Here is a 20,236-nt window from a genome sequence, read left to right as displayed (position 1 = left end):
GGTTGTGGTGTCTTTCCAGTCATTTTTGCTTGCTGACAATTTTGGTTGTAAATCAAAGACAAAAGAGTTTCATCTTCCCACCCAATCCTCTGATCTAAAGTTACTGATTTGAGGCTAAATCATTCTGGGTGGGATTTGGTTCTAACCAAAAATCATGTCAAATTTGTTTATAAAGGGCATTCAGGGAAGGGGAATCCATAACCTTTACTATTGGGACATTCTTTTTTTTCTTCCTACATTTTTAGTTTGCAAAATATCAATCCTACAGAAAGTTTCAAGAATACTATAGTAAATACGCATTTATTTCTTCACTAGGATTTACCAATTGTTAATATTTTGCCACATTTCTTACTCTGTCCAATGTGTGTGTGTGTGTGTGTGTGTGTGTGTGTGTGTGTGTGTGTGTATGAAATATGGTCCATAATCTAAGTTTACTAATTGCCCATTTTTTTTACTAGAGTAGTTCATGATTCAGGCACATTCCAGGGTTATGCATTGCATTTTGTTGTTATGTCTTTTTATTTTTATTTAGTCTGTAACAGTTCCTCAGCCTGTCATTCCTGACATTGACAGTTTTGAAAAGCAAAGCTCACTTGTTTTATAGAAAGTCAACTTTCTGTACAAAGTTGTTTTGTAGACTGATTGCTTTTATCATCAGATTTAGATTACACATTTTGGACAGGAATATTATAGAAGAATATGTTAAACACAATGAGTGCCATGTATGCATGGGCATGCCTTTTTCTCCTAGTTGTGTTTGTAACATCAAGCGCTAGGAGTGACATTAGAAGGTGTTTAATGTTTATTGAATGAATGAATAAATGAATGAAATAAGATCTTCCCTGCTACTTAGGCCTATTATTTTTCTACTTGAGGAAAGGAGGGGGAGCAGTTTTCTCCTATATCTGACTCCCTTTTTTATTACACGTGTTTGAAGTCTTAAAAATAACCCAGGACCTCTGTAATGAGCCCACAGAGAAGGGAAATGAGATCAGGACTATGCATGAGACAAGCTGTAAAGTCTCTTCACCCAGGGGGTGGGTGGTGATCACAGAGTGTTGAGAGTGGACGGTGAGTTAAGTGGTTGTCAGCTGGAGTGAGAAACAGCACACAGAAGCTAGGAGTACATGGCCTGTTTTCTTGCTGAGAGGAATTAGTTATCCAGGTTTCCATATTTTACTATACTTCCATCCCCTAACCCCCAATTGAATCCAAAAATGTCATAGTTACAATTGATTTCTGTCTCTCTTCCTTTCCCAGCAGGAACAACCCCATTATTCTCTCCTTCTCTATCCTCTCCCTCCCCCCGCCCCCAACTCACACACATAAATGGGTATTTCTAACATTTATGAATGGTGGTTGAACAGCCATTCTCTCCAGATTATTAGTTGTTGAGAAAGTATATAACTCCTTGGAATTCTCATTTATGTAGAGCTTTCATACCTGTAACTTGGGGGAAGTGAGGTTATGACAGGTATTCTTTGCTCCTCAGAAATGTGTGGTCAGTCTTCCCTATTGGCTGGCTCATTTCTTTTTCCAGCTCTGAGTATCTCAGACATTTCTGACAGTCCTTCCTGAGGCATCTGGGGCTTGAGACTGGACTCATGTATTTCTGTGCTTTTTCTGCTTTATCTGTAGTGCTGAATAAATGAGAATAAGCATATTTATTGAATGGATAAATGGAAGACTATGATTGGACAAAGACTTGAAGAGAAGGCCAAACAGACAGAGAAATTGAGAATATTCCATTTTTTATTTGTTTTTGTAAACTAATCTCTTCTACCCTGGGTATGAGACTCAGTCGCAGTGTTCATGGTGGCTTTTGTTCTGCTTACCTGTTTATATGCATTGTGAACTATTTCACCTTTGGACATGTTGGTGTACACGTACACAGCACTTACTATTACTTAAAACTCTTGCCCTGAACTCAAAACCTCCACTCCTTTATTCATGACTGCCCCCTACCTCAGTTGCAGGGCTGCTTGAGTTAGGACTTGAGAAACTCTGGGGAAGTTCACCTTTCTAAAAAGCTTTATACCTGATTGTTTGGAAACCACTGGTTTGACTGGTGTATTCATATACCTTGAGATGAGAAAGGAGCTGTGCTTAGATACAGAGGATTGATATAATCTCTGGAGATATTACATTTAAGGTCCACTTCTCTGAAACTTTGAGAAGTGAAATAATTATTTAACAGCATAATTAGCCTTCCTCTCAAGTCTTTATCAAACTTCTAGCAAAGCAGCTGGTATCCAAACTATCTTTGAGGCTTTTCAGGAGGAGGCACAGGGTCAAATTCATGATTCACAGGAATGTTAGCAACCAACCATGGGAACCAGTGGGACTTATTTCCTTGGAAAAATGTTTTAAAAATGAAAGGTCCAAAGTAAATTGGGTAGCTCAGTTGGTTAAGCGTCTGACTTCAGCTCAGGTCACGATCTCATGGCTTGTGGTTCAAGCCCCACATCAGGCTCTGTGCTGACAGCTCAGAGCCTGAAGCCTGCTTCAGATTCTGTGTCTCCCTGCCTCTCTGCCACTCACCCACTTGTTTTTTTCTCTCACTCTCTATCTCAAAACTAAAAATAAACACTAAGAATTTTTAAATAAATAAGTAAAAGGAAAGGCCCAGAGTGAGGGGAGTACCCTTCTAGACACAGAAGAATAAACACAATGACCTCCAGGACAAAGGGGAGTGGTTGGGCTGGTTGTGAAAGGAAACAGCCTGCAATTTTGTGTGTAGATTGTTAGATTTAACAGATCTTCTTGAAGACTTGGAATGGAACTTTGGTTTTGGAGTTAGAAAGGAGTTCAGAGACTGAAATACACTGAGGATGAGGGATGGAAGAGGGGAGATGAGAGTATTATGGAATTCATGCAAGCTGGCTTCTTACTCCCTGGCACCCTTTTGCCTTTCCTTCAGCACTTCCTTTGCACCAAGGACCTCCTTTGGGAGAGACTGCTTCTTAATTAAACTGAGAATCACAGACCCAGGGTTCTCATTAGGAAATGACCTCAGGAAAGGTGTTTGAAATAGGTAATGGATGCATGTTCTAGTCTTCTGTTTATACCTGTGTTTGGCCCTTTCTCTCTTTCCAAACAAAAAAACAAACAACCCAAAACAACAAAACTTTCCTCTGGAAATCTCAAGATATATTAGTCAATAAATACATGTATGTATTCATTTTCTCCATCTTACATGCCTCTTATGGTTGCTTGGTACAATTATGAGCAGATTCTTGTCATGGGTAGTGAGGTTTGGAGGTGGGAGTGTGGGATTCAGAAAAAGGAGGTATATGGATCCTGGCCTTACCCTCCAGAATTTAAATGAATTTAAGTGACACACACAGGACACCAGCAGACAGAATGGGAAAATTAGTTTCAGCTGAGCATCAGAATGGGCTGTAAGTGCTGGCAGGAAGGGGAGGAACTTTGGAGATGGGGACCAGTCAGGACGGCTTAGGAAAGGCTTCTGAGATGTTGGTGGAAAGGTTGTAGATTAGGGTTGAGAAGACCTAGCATTAAAGCTGGACAGAAGCATTAAGAGTGGACAGAATGGAGTGAGGAGGACATCCCTGGCAGGACAGGTACTTGCTCAGGCCAAAGTCTTATCCCTAGACGGGTAAGTCAGAGTATGTGAGGAGCTGAGTTAGTAAGGAGATGATGGGCCTGAGGGTGGGGGAGAATTAGTGCAGGGCTCTGACAGCTGGGTCAAAGAGTCTAGACTGAATATAAAGTATTGGAATAATTGTAGATTCCTGAACAGAGAAAGGGCATTTCTGAAAATAATGTTTGAGGATGATATTTTTGTGTATTGTTATAAACTGGATTTGTTGTAAGCTCTCTCAGGATACCCAATCTTTGTTTTGCTTTCTTTTTCTATAAGCTTGCCTGTTTATTTTTCTTCTGCCTGCTTATGTTGGAGTAATGAAATGTGATTAATTTAATTCCCACATGTTTTGTTCTTTGGTTTGCTTCTCTGGTATCTTCATAATTTGTCTGTAGCCCACTGTCCCTTGTCTTTAGTAAATGTGGGAAGAGCACAAGCACCACCCTGCACAACACAGTTGAGGGAAATAGAAATGATCAAAAGCCTTACCCATCTCCGACCCTGCCTTTCAGATGGTCCTCCTCTGGGATTCCTGCTCACCGTCTATGAATGGACTTCAGAAAAGTGTAGGACATTTTTTTGAGGTGACTGACCTCAGAGGGGTCTGTAATTCAGCAAATGACAAGAACCACTGTTGTATCTTTGTTGGGAGGTTGGTGGCTGCTGATGGTTCCCCAGAGAGAGAAGCATGGTTGAAGTGTCCTTAGTGCCCAGTAAGGAAACTCCAGAGACAGTTGAAGGAGCTGAAGGAGAAAGAGGAATTGGGAAAAGGGAAATGGGTTCAGAGGGAACTGGTAGGAGGGTTGCCCCATCTTCCCTTGTTCTCCACCCTCTTCTCTGTGTTCTCCATGTCCTGACAATTACAAGGTACAGTTACCCTTCAACTTAACTCCCACATTATCTCATGCAATTCCTTGTTGAATCTGAAATGCACAGAGTGGAATCAACCCTTCCCTCAGTCATGGACTGAGCATGATTGCTTCCTGTCAGGCCCCTTGGCAATGCATTTTATTTACCCTTTCATCCTGATCTCTATTCTTATTCCTCCTCCTCACTGGAGGCACTTTCTTTAGTGTATTTAACAGATGCTCTTCCACTACATGCTCTATATCTGTATTTAGATCCGTCTATTCACTCTACAAATACACAGTTGTAGTGTGGGGAATACAGCCAATAGCCAAACAATAAAAATGTCTTGCTTTCATGGAACTTATACCTTTAGGTGTGAAGAAATAATAAAAAGTTAAGTACAACATATATTACCTTGAATAGTGACAAGAGCTATGAAGACAATGAGGGCATGGGGATAAGGAATGGCATGTGTGGTTAGGAGCAGGTTGTAGTTTTATATATGGCGATTAAGGAAAGCTGTGCTATACATGTTCTTTTACCAAATGTAGTGAAGTGAGCAACAATGGGGCTATCTGGGCTAGAAGTGGTATGGTCATAGGGACAGCAAGTACAAAGGCCCTGAGGTAGGGTCTTGCCTGGTATGTTAGGAGGTCAGAATGGTTAGGGGGCTAGAGAAATATGAGTGGGGGGAGGAAGAGAGAAACAGAGGCTGAGTAGCAGGTGGGTCAGTGACACATACTGTAGGTCTTTGTAGGTCATTGTAAATGCAGACTTTGGCTTCTACTCCGAATAAAAAGTGAAAGGTTTTAGCAGAGAATGATGTGACATTTTTAACAAGTATGTATATATCCTTGACAAACACAGAGCACTTTTTGGCTGTTTTATAAATGTGTATAAATGTAATTGTACTGTGTACTTCATCCTGCTTATAGTTTTGTTACTTAACGTTGCTTCTGAAATCTACTCATGTTGTTATCTTTAATCTACTTTTTTATTTCTGACTGCTGTGTAATATTTCATTGTGTACATATGGCACATTTTACCGTTACATTCCTCTAGTAACAGAGGCTGGCATAGCTCCAAATTCAGAAACAGTTCTGTGATAAACTCGCTCATATGAGCCTCCTTATAGACTCAGGAGAGAGTTTCCCTGAGGTGTATATCTCAGAAAGCATTGCCAGGTGGGAGGGTGTGCATTCTTAATTCCACGAATATTGTGCTTCAGGATGGTGACACCAGTTAGACTCCCACCAGCAGTGGGTAGTATTTTGTATCTTCTCATCAAATTCTTATGTTCATCCTGTAAGGGAAGTGAAATAAGGTTCCTTGTGGTTGGGGAAACCTGAGGCTTAGAGAGATCAAGCAAATTACCCTGGTTTATACGGTGAAGTGGAAGAGCCAAGGCTCAACTCGAAAATTTCTGACATAATGTTCATTGCTTTTAGCACTATACTACCCAGCACTACCCCTTCTAGGAATAAGATGGATATCCATAGGGAAGAATATTGATGATGATGATGATGATGTTGATGATGATGATGATTATGATGATGATGATGATGATGTTGTCTGAGGCTTGCATTTTTTTATTTATTTTTATTTTTTTTCAATATATGAAGTTTATTGTCAAATTGGTTTCCATACAACACCCAGTGCTCATCCCAAAAGGTGCCCTCCTCAATACCCATCACCCACCCTCCCCTCCCTCCCACCCCCCATCAACCCTCAGTTTGTTCTCAGTTTTGAAGAGTCTCTTATGCTTTGGCTCTCTCCCACTCTAACCTCCTTTTTTTTTTTTCCCCTTCCCCTCGCCCATGGGTTTCTGTTAAATTTCTCAGGATCCACAAAAGAGTGAAAACATATGGTATCTGTCTTTCTCTGTATGACTTATTTCACTTAGCCATAACACTCTCCAGTTCCATCCATGTTGCTACAAAATGCCATATTTCATTCTTTCTCATTGCCATGTAGTACTCCATTGTGTATATAAACCACAATTTCTTTATCCATTCATCAGTTGATGGACATTTAGGCTCTTTCCATAATTTGGCTATTGTTGAGGGTGCTGCTATAAACATTGGGGTACAAGTACCCCTATGCATCAGCACTCCTGTATCCCTTGGGTAAATTCCTAGCAGTGCTACTGCTGGGCCATTGGGTAGGCCTATTTTTAATATTTTGAGGAACCTCCACATGGTTTTCCAGAGTGACTGCACCAATTTGCATTCCCACCAACAGTGCAAGAGTGTTCCCATTTCTCCACATCCTCTCCAGCATCTATAGTCTCCTGATTTGTTCATTTTGGCCACTCTGGCGTGAGGTGATATCTGAGTGTGGTTTTGATTTGTATTTCCCTGATGAGGAGTGACGTTGAGCATCTTTTCATGTGCCTGTTGGCCATCCAGATGTCTTCTTTAGAGAAGTGTCTATTCATGTTTTCTGCCCATTTCTTCACTGGGTTATTTGTTTTTCGGGTGTGGAGTTTGGTGAGCTCTTTATAGATTTTGGATACTAGCCCTTTGTCCGATATGTCATTTGCAAATATCTTTTCCCATTCTGTTGGTTGCCTTTTAGTTTTGTTGGTTGTTTCCTTTGCTGTGCAGAAGCTTTTTATCTTCATAAGGTCCCAGTAATTCACTTTTGCTTTTAATTCCCTTGCCTTTGGGGATGTGTCGAGTAAGAGATTGCTACGGCTGAGGTCAGAGAGGTGTTTTCCTGCTTTCTCCTCTAAGGTTTTGATGGTTTCCTGTCTCACATTCAGGTCCTTTATCCATTCTGAGTTTGTTTTTGTGAATGGTGTAATAAAGTGGTCTAGTTTCAATCTTCTGCATGTTGCTGTCCAGTTCTCCCAGCACCATTTGCTAAAGAGACTGTCTTTTTTCCATGGATATTCTTTCCTGCTTTGTCAAAGATGAGTTGGCCATTCTTTTGTGGGTCCAAATCTGGAGTCTCTATTCTATTGCATTGGTCTATGTGTCTGTTTTTGTGCCAATACCATGCTGTCTTGATGATGACAGCTTTGTAGTAGAGGCTAAAGTCTGGGATTGTGATGCCTCCTGCTTTGGTCTTCTTCTTCAAAATTACTTTGGCTATTCGGGGCCTTTTGTGGTTCCATATGAATTTTAGGATTGCATGTTCTAGTTTCGAGAAGAATGCTGGTGCAATTTTGATTGGGATTGCATTGCATGTATAGAGAGCTTTGGGTAGTATTGACATTTTGACAATATTTATTCTTCCAATCCATGAGCACGGAATGTTTTTCCATTTCTTTATAACTTCTTCAATTTCCTTCATAAGCTTTCTATAGTTTTCAGCATACAGATATTTGCATCTTTGGTTAGATTTATTCCTAGGTATTTTATGCTTCTTGGTGCCATTGTGAATGGGATCAGTTTCTTGATTTGTCTTTCTGTTGCTTCATTATTAGTGTATAAGAATGCAACTGATTTCCGTACATTGGTTTTGTATCCTGAAACTTTGCTAAATTCATGTATCAGATCTAGCAGACTTTTGGTGGAGTCTATCGGATTTTCCATGTATAATATCATGTCATCTGCAAAAAGCAAAAGCTTGACTTCATCTTTGCCAATTTTGATGCCTTTGATTTCCTTTTGTTGTCTGATTGCTGATGCTAGCACTTCCAACACTATGTTAAACAACAGCGGTGAGAGTGGGCATCCCTGTCGTGTTCCTGATCTCAGGGAAGAAGTTCTCAGTTTTTCCCCATTGAGGATGATGTTAGCTGTGGGCTTTTCATAAATGGCTTTTATGATATTTAAGTGTGTTCCTTCTATCCTGACTTTATCGAGGGTTTTTATTAAGAAAGGATGCTGAATTTTGTCAAAGGCCTTTTCTGCATCGATTGACAGGATCATATGGTTCTTATCCTTTCTTTTATTAATGTGATGTATCACGTTGATTGATTTGCGAATGTTGAACCAGCCCTGCATCCCAGGAATGAATCCCACTTGATCATGGTGAATAATTCTTTTTATATGTTGTTGAATTCGATTTGCTAGTATCTTATTGAGAATTTTTGCATCCATATTCATCAGGGATATTGGCCTGTAGTTCTCTTTTTTTCCTGGGTCTCTGTCTGGTTTAGGAATCAAAGTAATACTGGCTTCATAGAATGAGTCTGGAAGTTTTCCTTCCCTTTCTATTTTTTGGAACAGCTTGAGAAGGATAGGTATTATCTCTGCTTTAAACGTCTGGTAGAACTCCCCTGGGAAGCCATCTTGTCCTGGACTCTTATTTGTTGGGAGATTTTTGATAACTGATTCAATTTCTTCGCTGGTTATGTATCTGTTCAAGCTTTCTATTTCCTCCTGATTGAGTTTTGGAAGTGTGTGGTTGTTCAGGAATTTGTCCATTCCTTCCAGGTTGTCCAGTTTGTTGGCATATAATTTTTCATAGTATTCCCTGATAATTGCTTGTATCTCTGAGGGATTGGTTGTAATAATCCCATTTTCATTCATGATTTTATCTATTTAGGTCATCTCCCTTTTCTTTTTGAGAAGCCTGGTTAGAGGTTTATCAATTTTGTTTATTTTTTCAAAAAACCAACTCTTGGTTCGTTGATCTGCTCTACAGTTTTTTTAGATTCTATATTGTTTATTTCTGCTCTGATCTTTATTATTTCTCTTCTTCTGCCGGGTTTAGGCTGTCTTTGCTGTTCTGCTTCTATTCCCTTTAGGTGTGCTGTTAGATTTTGTATTTGGGATTTTTCTTGTTTCTTGAGATAGGCCTGGATTGCAATGTATTTTCCTCTCAGGACTGCCTTTGCTGCATCCCAAAGCGTTTGGATTGTTGTATTTTCACTTTCACTTGTTTCCATATGTTTTTTAATTTCTTCTCTAATTGCCTGGTTGACCCACTCATTCTTTAGTAGGGTGTTCTTTAGCCTCCACGTTTTTGGAGGTTTTCCAGACTTTTTTCTGTGGTTGATTTCAAGCTTCATAGCATTGTGGTTTGAAAGTATGTATGGTATGATTTCAATTCTTGTATACTTATGAAGGGCTGTTTTGTGACCCAGTATGTGGTCTATCTTGGAGAATTTTCCATGTGCACTGGAGAAGAAAGTATATTCTGTTGCTTTGGGATGCAGAGTTCTAAATATATCTGTCAAGTCCATCTGATCCAATGTATCATTCAGGGCCCTTGTTTCTTTATTGACAGTGTGTCTAGATGATCTATCCATTTCTGTAAGTGGAATATTAAAGTCCCCTGCAATTACCACATTCTTGTCAATAAGGTTGCTTATGTTTGTGAGTAATTGTTTTTTATATATAGGGGCTCCTGTATTCGGTGCATAGACATTTATAATTGTTAGCTCTTCCTGTTGGATAGACCCTGTGATTATTATATAATGCCCTTCTTCATCTCTTGTTATAGCCTTTAATTTAAAGTCTAGTTTGTCTGATATAAGTATGGCTACTCCAGCTTTCTTTTGACTTCCAGTGGCATGGTAAATAGCTCTCCATCCCCTCAGTCTCAATCTGAAGGTGTCCTCAGGTCTAAAATGAGTCTGTTGTAGACAGCAAATAGATGGGTCTTGGTTTTTTTTTATCCATTATGATACCCTATGTCTTTTGGTTGGTGCATTTAGTCCATTTACATTCAGTGTTATCATAGAAAGATATGGGTTTAGAGTCATTGTGATGTCCGTAGGTTTCATGCTTGCAACGATGTCTCTGGTACTTTGTCTCACAGGATCCCCCTTAGGATTTCTTGTATGGCTGGTTTAGTGGTGACGAATTCCTTCAGTTTTTGTTTGTTTGGGAAGACCTTTATCTCTCCTTCTATTCTAAATGACAGACTTGCTGGATAAAGGATTCTTGGCTGCATATTTGTCTGTTCATCACATTGAGGATCTCCTACCATTCCTTTCTGGCCTGCCAAGTTTCAGTAGAGAGATCGGTCACGAGTCTTATAGGCCTCCCTTTATATGCTAGAGCACGTTTATCTCTAGCTGCTTTCAGAATTTTTTCTTTATCCTTGTATTTTGCCAGTTTCACTATGATATGTCATGCAGAAGATCGATTCAAGTTATGTCGGAAGGGAGTTCTCTGTGTCTCTTGGATTTCAATGCCTTTTTCCTTCCTCAGATCAGGGAAGTTCTCAGCTATGATTTCTTCAACTACACCTTCAGCACCTTTCCCTCTCTCTTCCTCCTCTGGAATACCAATTATGCGTAGATTACTTCTCTTCAGTGCATCACTTAGTTCTCTAATTTTCCCCTCATACTCCTGGATTTTTTAATCTCTCTCTTTCTCAGCTTCTTTTTCCATAATTTTATCTTCTAGTTCACCTATTCTCTCCTCTGCCTCTTCAATCCGAGCTGTGGTTGTCTCCAATTTATTTTGCAGCTCATTGATAGCATTTTTTAGCTCCTCCTGGCTGTTCCTTAGTCCCTTGATCTCTGTAGCAATAGATTCTCTGCTGTCCTTTATACTGTTTTCAAGCCCAGCGATTAATTTTATGACTATTATTCTAAATTCACTTCCTGTTATATTGTTTGAATCGTTTTTGATCAGTTCGCTAGCTGTTGTTATTTCCTGTACATTTTTTTGAGGGGAATTCTTCTGTTTCGTCATTTTGGATAGTCTCTGGAGTGGTGCGGAACTGTGGGCACCTTCCCCTGTTTGTCTTGAATAACTTGTGTTGGTGGGCAGGGTTGCAGTCAGACCTGATGTCTGCCTCCAGCCCACCGCTGGGGCCACAGTCAGACTGGTGTGTGCCTTCTCTTCCCCTCTCCTAGGGGAGGGATTCACTGTGGGGTGGGGTGGCCAATCTGGGCTACTTGCACACTGCCAGACTTGTGGTGCTGGGGATCTGGCGTATTAGCTGGGTTGGATTGGCAAGGTGCACAGGAGCGGGAGGGGCAGGCTCAGCTCATTTTGCCTCTTGGTCCGCCTCGGGGGGGTGGGGGGGCTCTGTGGCACGGGGAGGGAGTCAGACCCGCTGGAGGGATGGATCCACAGAAGCACAGCCTTGAGTGTTTGTGAGGTACAAGCAAGTTCCCTGGAAGGAACTGGTTCCCTTTAGGATTTTGGCTGGGGGATGGGCGAGGGAGATGGCACTGGCGAGTGCCTTTGTTCCCCGCCAAGCTGAGCTCTGTTGTCCGGGGCTCAACATCTTTCCCTCCCATTGTCCTCCAGCCCTCCCGTTCTCCGAGCAGAGCTGTTAGGTTATAACCTTCCAGATGTCAAGTCCCGCTTGCTGTCAGAACACACTCCATCCGGCTCCTCCACTTTTGCAAGCCAGACTCGGAGGCTCTGCTTGGCTGGTGGGCCGCCCCTCCGACCAGCTCCCTCCTGCCAGTCCGTGTAGTGCGCACCACCTCTCCGCCCTTCCTACCCTCTTCTGTGGGTCTCTCATCTGCGTTTGGCTCTGGAGACTCTGTTCTGCTAGTCTTCTGGTGGTTTTCTGGGTTATTTAGGCAGGTGTAGGTGGAATCTAAGTGATGAACAGGACGCGGTGAGCCCAGTGTTCTCCTATGCCACCATCTTCCCAGGATCCCTCCAGGGTTGCATTTTCTTGATGCCTGGACTAACCCAGTAAGCCTAGGAACTCCACGTGTTTAACACCATGTAGGGAGCTGTCTAATTAGGGTACTTAGCATTTCAAGACAAAACATATGGAATAAAGCTGTTTTCATTGTCTCATGAGGGTGAGCTAATAGGTTCAAATTTTAGTGTATGATTTTGAGGCTAGACATTTTATAAAGATAAATTGATTTTTAAAGTTTGGGAATTTGGGTCAGATTTTAATATTAAACATTAGGTAGATTATATTAATTACATATTTTTTGGTAGGCACAGAGCTAAGTACTTTATAGACATCATTTCTCTTATGTCTCACAATTACCCTATGAGGTACTTTTACCCTCATTTGACTATTACTGAAGCTAAAGCACCAAGAGGGTAACTAATTTGTGTGGAGTACCTAGCATAAGGTTGAATTCCATATTGAACATGAACCATGTATCAGCAAAGCCTTACTCCTATATGCTAAACTGTGCTGCATTACCATAAAGGAAGCTTTTATAATCTCTTCTCTTTGAAATTGAGGACAATTAGTTGTCATTTGAGTGGTTTAGAGCAGCCATGGGAAGGAAAGAGCTAGTGGACAAGAATCTCCAGAGGGACAAGATATGAAGTATGAAAGTGTTCCCCAGTGTCTTCATTATCCCTCCCTCTGTCCCCTGAAGTGAGAACCTCTGCCTTAGGAAATCCCACCTAGATTACAGGGCCTAAGCATGATGCCTTCAAAAAATTTGACAATTCTTTGTCACCCTGTGTGGCTTATACCTGCCATGCATGATGCGAGGTAAAGGGTTCATCAGTTTGTTTTTCCTTCACACTTTTCATTTTGCTTGTCTTCTACCAGGAAGGTATTACAATTTATATCTTTACCTAAATCCGTATTATAAGCATCGTTTGGCTACAAAGTATGCATCTTCAAAGTCACTTAAATAGGAATTCTGGATTATGTTCTCATTTCAGTTTCTATTCTCAGTTTGTATATTTGTTCAAGTATTTATTGAGCATGTAACTAACACTTTGATTAGGACACAGACAGCTGAGCTGTAATTCTGATACACTAGGATAAATGGCACATGGGGAAGCCCAGGTGCTATGAGAGCACACAGGAATGTCAGCATAAAGGTCAGGGGAGGCTTTCGGGGAAGCAACTTCTGAGCTGGGAACTGAAAGAAAAGTGGGGGTTAGCTAAGTGAAGGGACAAGAAAGCATTAGAGACAGGTAACAGGATGAGTGTGGAATTTCATAGCTGGAGCAGGAACTGGATAGGGTATGAGGCTGGAGGAATCAGCACAGGCCAGATGATGAAGGAAGGAAAGAAGGAAGGAAGGAAGGAAGGAAGGAAGGAAGGAAGGAAGGAAGGAAGGAAGGAAGGAAGGAAGGAAGGACTATGAAGGAAGAACTATGAAGGAAGAACTATGAAGGAAGTGCAGTGGGAACCACTGATGGGTTTGAAGCCTGGGGGTGGTTGGGGGACACGTCAATGACCTTTATAGTGTAGCAAGATTCCATGAGTTAAGTATTGACTCTGTCTATGTTGTGTGATTGTTAGTAAATCATAACCTTGGAACTGGTGGGTGGCAAATAAGGAGTCTAGATGGATTTGTACACAGAAGATTTGACCCATAACACTAGGATTCCTTTTGCTAATCTGTAGAGAAGACTGATCAATATTTATTTGGTCTTTCTGCCTTTAAAAACCTCTGATAACATTTCCTAAAATTCTCTCAAAACCAAAGCCTGAATAGTAGGAGAGTGGGGGCTGCCTGACTTTGTTTTCTCTTTTCTCCACTACTCATTTCTGGGGCATTGCTGTGAATTGTTTACCACAGTCTTGCTCTGTTTGATGGAGGGGGCCATTTGAATAGCAGCAGTGGAAGAAGAGGAAGGAGGAACCACATGTATGTAGGGCTCCTTGATTAAAAAAATGTATTTGGCCTATAAAGACCATGGTTTGAGCAAGTGAAAAATAACTATAGTGGAAAATGAATAGGGAGTTACAAGTTAGTGTTTTAATATAAGCTCACAGAGCAGGGCAGGGTCTTTAGGTGGCTGGCCCTTGACATCACAGATGGCCCAGGGTGTTTATAGAGCACAGTGTGGCCAGTGAGGAGACTGTCTGCAGAAGTGAGCTCACCTTCTTTCCCTGGAACCCAGAGAGCAAGGAGACAGAAGGAATTGTTTTGGTTGTGATCTACTGAGCTAGGTGACTTACTTCTTTCCTTCCTACCTATCATACTCTCATAACTGTGGACATTAGAAACTGTAGTAAATTTTGCCTGATTGCTTTGGGTGAAGTTTACTGAATGTCAGAATTCACAAAATGGCCTTTCTGGCTCTTCTCCATTAGTAATGGACACTTGGTTGGTATATGCACCTATTTCTCCAGTGTTTCCTCACCAGACAGCCTGGTTTCTCTAGTTCTTGCAGGTAGTTATGAAAGCCCTGCCTCTTTATCTGTCTTCCTCTCTTCTCACATTGCCCCTTGTGGGCCTAGATGGGTAAAGGGAAGGGTTGGAACTTCTTTGCCTTTAGTACAGCTAAATGGATGATGCAGAATGAGGAGAAAGGCAGCCACCTGGCCTTGGGAACTGATTTGGGGGCAAAGAATTTTAAGACAGTGGGACCAATATTTGTATTTTAAACTCAGATGATATTTAAGAAATGGTTCTGTAACTGCAACAAGGTCCTCTAGTTCATGAATTAATGTATCATAACTTACGCTCAAGCAACACACAAACATCCCATGTGTGAATTATTGCACAAGAAAGTCATGCCCTATTGTGCCCTGCAGCTCAATTAGTACATGAAGCCACATGAGTTAGATGAACCCAAAGAGAATTTTATCAGGTGGTGTGTAAAAGGAGAATGTTGGGAGATATTTGACACTTTTCTGAGGGGACAGGAGGGAACAGGGTTTATTTTTTATGATCTTATGTTTCTGTTTCTGTGATACTTGTGCTACAACAGGTGACATGGGACTTCTGAGGTTTGGTTATGAACTTTCATTATTTGGTTGATTGAACACCATTGTTCAGTAAATATTTATTGTTTATTTAGGATTTATGAAGGGCTATCACATACCAGATGAAATACAAAGCAGGAGCTTTGAAGCCTGAGTAATGGACCTTGGCAGCCCCAACTCAACTTGGCTTAATTCAGCCTTACCGAACCAGATCCCACTCTGCTCCCTGGACTTGCTGTAGCTCTCTGATCCTGGAATCCTCTTCAGTTCCAGCTAGAATGCTGCATCAGACACTTCGTAGATTTGGTCAAAAACTGGTATGCAAACTGAGGCTGAAGGAACCAGTGGCTGAGGATGACCCACAGAGAACACTGAACACTCTGGATTTAGTGGCCCTGGGTGTGGGCAGCACAGTGGGTGTAGGTGTGTATGTCCTGGTTGGTGAGGTGGTCAGCAATCAAGCAGGACCATCTTTTGTGATATGCATTTTGGTGGCTGGCCTATCTTCTGTGTTGACTGGGCTGTGCTATGCAGAGATTAGTGCCCGTATTTCCCAATCTGGCTCTGCATATCTCTACAGCTTTGTCACTATAGGTGAAATCTGCGCCTTCATCAGTGGCTGGAACCTCATCCTCTCCTTTGTTGCTGAGAGAGCCATTGTGTTCAGCACATGGATCTTAACTTTTGAGAACCTGCGTGGGAACCGCCTCTCTCAGACTGTGCAAGAGAGCATCTCAGCACACGTTCCCCCTGTCCTTACAGAATATCTAGAATTCTCTGCCCTGGGTTTTGTGTTGTTGTTCATGGAATTCAGGAATATTTGGTATTTCAGGTCATTTTCGACTTCCACACCTGCCAAAGTGGTCATATTGGTGAAACTTTTGGCTCTCAGCTTTGTCATAACCTCTGGCTTCATTAAGGGGGACCTGAACAACTGGAAGCTCACAGAAGCAGACTATGTAAAGGCTGGACTCAATGACACCTCTACACTGGGCCCTCTGGGCGATGGAGGATTTGTGCCTTTTGGCTTCAAGGGGATTCTCCGTGGAGCAGCTACCTGTTACTATGCATTTATAGGTTTTGACTATATTGTTACCAAAGTTGAAAACGCCCAGAATCCCCAGTGTTCCATCCCCATGGGCATTATGGTTTCACTGTTCATCTGCTTTTTGTTGTATTTTGGTGTCTCTTCAGCACTTACGCTTATGGTACCTTACTACCAGCTCCAACCTGGGAGCACCTTGCCTGAGGTATTTCTCCATATTGGCTGGGTCCCTGCCTACTACGTGGTAGCTTTTGCATTCCTGTGCATTCTTTCTGCCAGTCTTTCACACTTTGTGAGGCCGATACATCGGGTATTATACATGATGGCAAAGGATGGCCTCCTGTTCCGTTTCCTTATCCATATCTCTTACTTCCAATATGCTGTTATCATGAACATTGTGATTGTTGGACCTATTGCAGCCATTATATTCTTCTTTGGAGTCACTGATCTCTTGGACCTAAGTGCAGTTGGGTCACTGATTTCTCGCTCCCTCGTTGCTCTTTGTGTTCTCATCCTCAGGTACCAGCCTGAGGAAAATGAAGCAGAGGTGCAAGAGGAGGATGTATCTGCAGCAGAGAAGCTGACTCTACAACGACTACTTTTTCCAGGCAGTCCCACCCCCACTCCACTCTCTGGCTGGGTTGTCCGTGTTTGCTCCTCACTGCTTGTTCTGCTGCTCACTCTTCTTTGCCTGGTGCTGACTCAGGGGCCAGTTCTGCTTTCTGGAGACCCAGTGTGGATTTCAGTGGTTGTAGTGCTCCTGGTGCTCATCACTGGGCTCACTGGGGTCATCTGGAGACAGCCTCAGATCTCCGGTTCCCTTCACTTTAAGGTCCCTGCTCTGCCTCTCCTCCCACTACTGAGCTTCTTTGTGAATGTTTGCCTTATGATGCAGATGACAGCTGCCACCTGGGTGTCATTTGGTGTCTGGATGCTGATTGGGTTTGCTCTCTACTTCAGCTATGGGATCCAGTGCAGCTTGGTCGCTTAACTTCACTTAAGTTAGGGCCAAAACTGTAGACCTTGAACTCAGCAGTGTGTGTACACATTTGGCTTGACATCATCACACCTGAATGCAGTCTGGTCCCCCTGACCAACAATGGAGAGTACTCTTTAATACATGGAAACGTAGGCCTCCCATGGCATATTGGTGGGGGAAAGTTAATAGAGTTCTGTATTTATTGTGGAGTAAAGAATGCACTCTGCTCATACTTTTTTTTCTTTTTCTTTTTCTTTTTCTTTTCCTTTTCTCTTTCTTTTTCTTTTTCTTTTCCTTTCCTTTTCCTTTTGACTTGTCTACTTGAATTGTGTCTGTAGTTGCTTACTGGATTTAAAATAGTATTACAAAAAGAAACTAGAAAAAAAATTTATTTCCTTGTTTAAATATCTACTAGCTGTGGGGTACTTGTCTGGCTCAATCAGTAGAGCATGCAATTCTTCCTCTCAGGGTGGTAACTTTGAGACCCACGTGTGTGTAGAGATTATTTTAAAAATAACCAGTAACAGAATTACTAGATCATAGTTACTTTTATTTTTAACTGTTTGAGAAACCTCTATATTATTTACTGTATTGGCTCCACCAACTGACATTCCCACCAAGAGTACATGAGGGTTCCTTTTTTCCATATCCTGGACAATACTTGCTTATCTTTTATTTTATTTTATTTCATTTTATTTTATTTTTTAATTTAATTTTTTTATTTAAAAAAAATTTTTAACGTTTTATTTATTTTTGAGACAGAGAGAGACAGAGCGTGAATGGGGGAGGGTCAGAGAGAGGGAGACACAGAATCTGAAACAGGCTCCAGGCTCTGAGCTGTCAGCACAGAGCTTGACACGGGGCTCGAACTCACAGACCGTGAGATCATGACCTGAGCCGAAGTCGGCCACTTAACCGACTGAGCCACCCAGGCGCCCCTTTAATTTAATTTTTTACTTTTTAAAATTTAGATCCAAATTAGCATATAGTACAACAATGACTTCAGGAGTAGATTCTTTAGTGCCACTTACCCATTTAGCTCATCACCCCTCCCACAACACCTCCAATAACCCTCAGTTTGTTCTTCATATTTATGAGTCTCTTCTGTTTTGCCCCCTCCTTGTTTTTATATTATTTTTGTTTCCCTTCCCTTATGTTCATCTGTTTTGTCTCTTAAAGTCCTCATATGAGTGAAGTCATATATCTCTCTTTCTCTGACTAATTTCACTTAGCCTAATACCCTCCAGTTCCATCCATGTAGTTGCAAATGGCAAGATTTCATTCTTTTTGATTGCCAAGTAATACTCCATTGTGTGTGTGTGTGTGTGTGTGTGTGTGTGTGTGTGTGTGTGTGTGTATACCACATCTTCTTTATCCATTCCTCCATCCATGGACATTTGGGCTCTTTCCATACTTTAGCTATTGTCCATAGTGCTGCTATAAACGTGGGGGTGCATGTGTCCCTTCTAAACAGCACACCTGTATCCCGTGGATAAATGTCTAGTAGTGCAATTTCTGGGTCATAGGGAAGTTCTATTTTTAGTTTTTTGAGGAACCTCCATACTGTTTTCCAGAGTGACTGCACCAGCTTGCATTCCCACCAACAATGCAAAAGAGATCCTCTTTCTCCGCATCCTCACCAACATCTGTTGCTCCCTGAGTGGTTAATGTTAGCCATTCTGACAGGTGTGAGGTGGTATCTCATTGTGGTTTTGATTTGTATTTCCCTGATGATGAGTGATGTTGAGCATTTTTTCATGGGTCGATTGGCCATCTGGATGTCTTCTTTGGAGAAGTGTCGATTCATGTCTTTTCCCCATGTCTTCACTGGATTATTTGTTTTGTGGGTGTTAAGTTTGATAACTTCTTTATAGATTTTGGATACTAACCCTTTATCTGATATGTCATTTGCAAATATTTTCTCCCATTCTGTCAGTTGCCTTTTAGTTTTGCTGATTGTTTCCTTCGCTGTGCAGAAGTTTTTATTTTGATGAAGTCCCAGTAATTCATTTTTGCTTTTGTTTCCCTGGCCTCCGGAGACGTGTTGAGTAAGAAGTTGCTGCAGCCAAGATCAAAGAGTTTTTTGCCTGCTTTCTCCTCGAGGATTTTGATGGCTTCATGTCTTACATTGATGTCTTTCACACATTTTGAGTTTATCTTTGTGTATGGTGTAAGAAAGCAGTCCAGGTTCATTCTTCTGTGTGTCGCTGTCCAGATTTCCCAGAACCACTTGCTGAAGAAACTGTCTTTATTCCATTGGATATTCTTTCTTGCTTTGTCAAAGATTGGTTGGCCATACATTTGTGGGCCCATTTCTGGGTTCTCTATTCTGTTCCATTGATCTGAGTGTCTGTTCTTGTGCCAGTACGATACAGTCTTGATGATTACAGCTTTGTAGTGTAGCTTGAAGTCTGGGATTGTGATGCCTCCTACTTTGGTTTTCTTTTTCAAGATCGCTTTGGCTATTTGGGATCTTTTCTGGTTCCATACAAATTTTAGAATTATTTGTTCTAGCTCTGTGAAGGATGCTGGTGTTACTTTGATAGGAATTGAATATGTAGATTGCTTTGGGAAAAATTGACATTTTAACAATATTTGTTCTTCCTATCCAGGAGCATGGAGTCTTTTTCCTTTGTGTGTGTGTGTGTGTGTGTGTGTGTGTGTGTGTGTGTCTTCTTCAATTTATTTCATAAGGTTTCTATACTTTTCAGTGTATAGATTTTCCACCTCTTTGGTTAGATTTATTCCTAGGTATTTTATGGTTTTTTTTTTTGTGCAACTGTAAATGGGATCGATTATTTGATTTCTTTTTCTGTTGCTTCATTGTTGGTGTATAGGAATGCAACCAATTTCTGTCTGTTGATTTTATATCCTGCAACTTTGCTGAATTCATGAATCAGTTCTAGCAGATTTTTGGTGGCATCTTTTGGGTTTTCCATATAGAGTATCATGTCATCTGTGAAAAGTGAAAGTTTGACCTCCTCCTGGCCAATTTGTATGCCTTTTATTTATTTGTGTTGTCTGATCACAGAGGCTAAAACTTCCAATACTATGTTGAATATCAGTGGTGAAGTGGCCATCCCTGTCTTGTCCCTAATCTTAGGGGAAAGCTCTCAGCATTTCCCCATTGAGGATGATATTAGCGTTGGGTATTTCAGATATTACTGTTATGATCTTGAGGTATGATACTTCTATACTTGCTTTCTTGAGTTTTTTTTAATCAATAAATGATGTTGTATTTTGT

General features: G+C 41.3%; 2 protein-coding genes across 6 annotated transcripts in view; both read left to right on the top strand.

Moving 5' to 3' along the window:
• Window positions 1-17,184, top strand: part of LOC106977155 (cationic amino acid transporter 3-like) — a 156,419-nt gene extending 139,235 nt beyond the window's left edge. For 4 of the 5 annotated variants that reach the window (XM_053225971.1, XM_053225970.1, XM_053225969.1 and 1 more), the window contains one exon: window positions 15,064-17,184. In XM_053225971.1, the coding sequence (XP_053081946.1) occupies window positions 15,247-17,004 (1,758 nt within the window). In that variant the 5' untranslated portion in view covers window positions 15,064-15,246 and the 3' untranslated portion in view covers window positions 17,005-17,184. The remainder of the gene's footprint in view (window positions 1-15,063) is intronic. The other variant, XM_053225968.1, reaches the window with a different exon arrangement.
• Window positions 1-20,236, top strand: part of LOC128316363 (cationic amino acid transporter 3-like) — a 293,114-nt gene that overhangs the window by 154,634 nt on the left and 118,244 nt on the right. The window lies entirely within an intron of this gene.

This window comes from Acinonyx jubatus, chromosome B4, assembly GCF_027475565.1.
Source record: "Acinonyx jubatus isolate Ajub_Pintada_27869175 chromosome B4, VMU_Ajub_asm_v1.0, whole genome shotgun sequence".
Lineage (NCBI taxonomy): Eukaryota > Metazoa > Chordata > Mammalia > Carnivora > Felidae > Acinonyx > Acinonyx jubatus.
The sequence above is the reverse complement of the archived record's forward strand: the minus strand, read 5'-3'. Positions and strand labels throughout refer to the sequence as shown.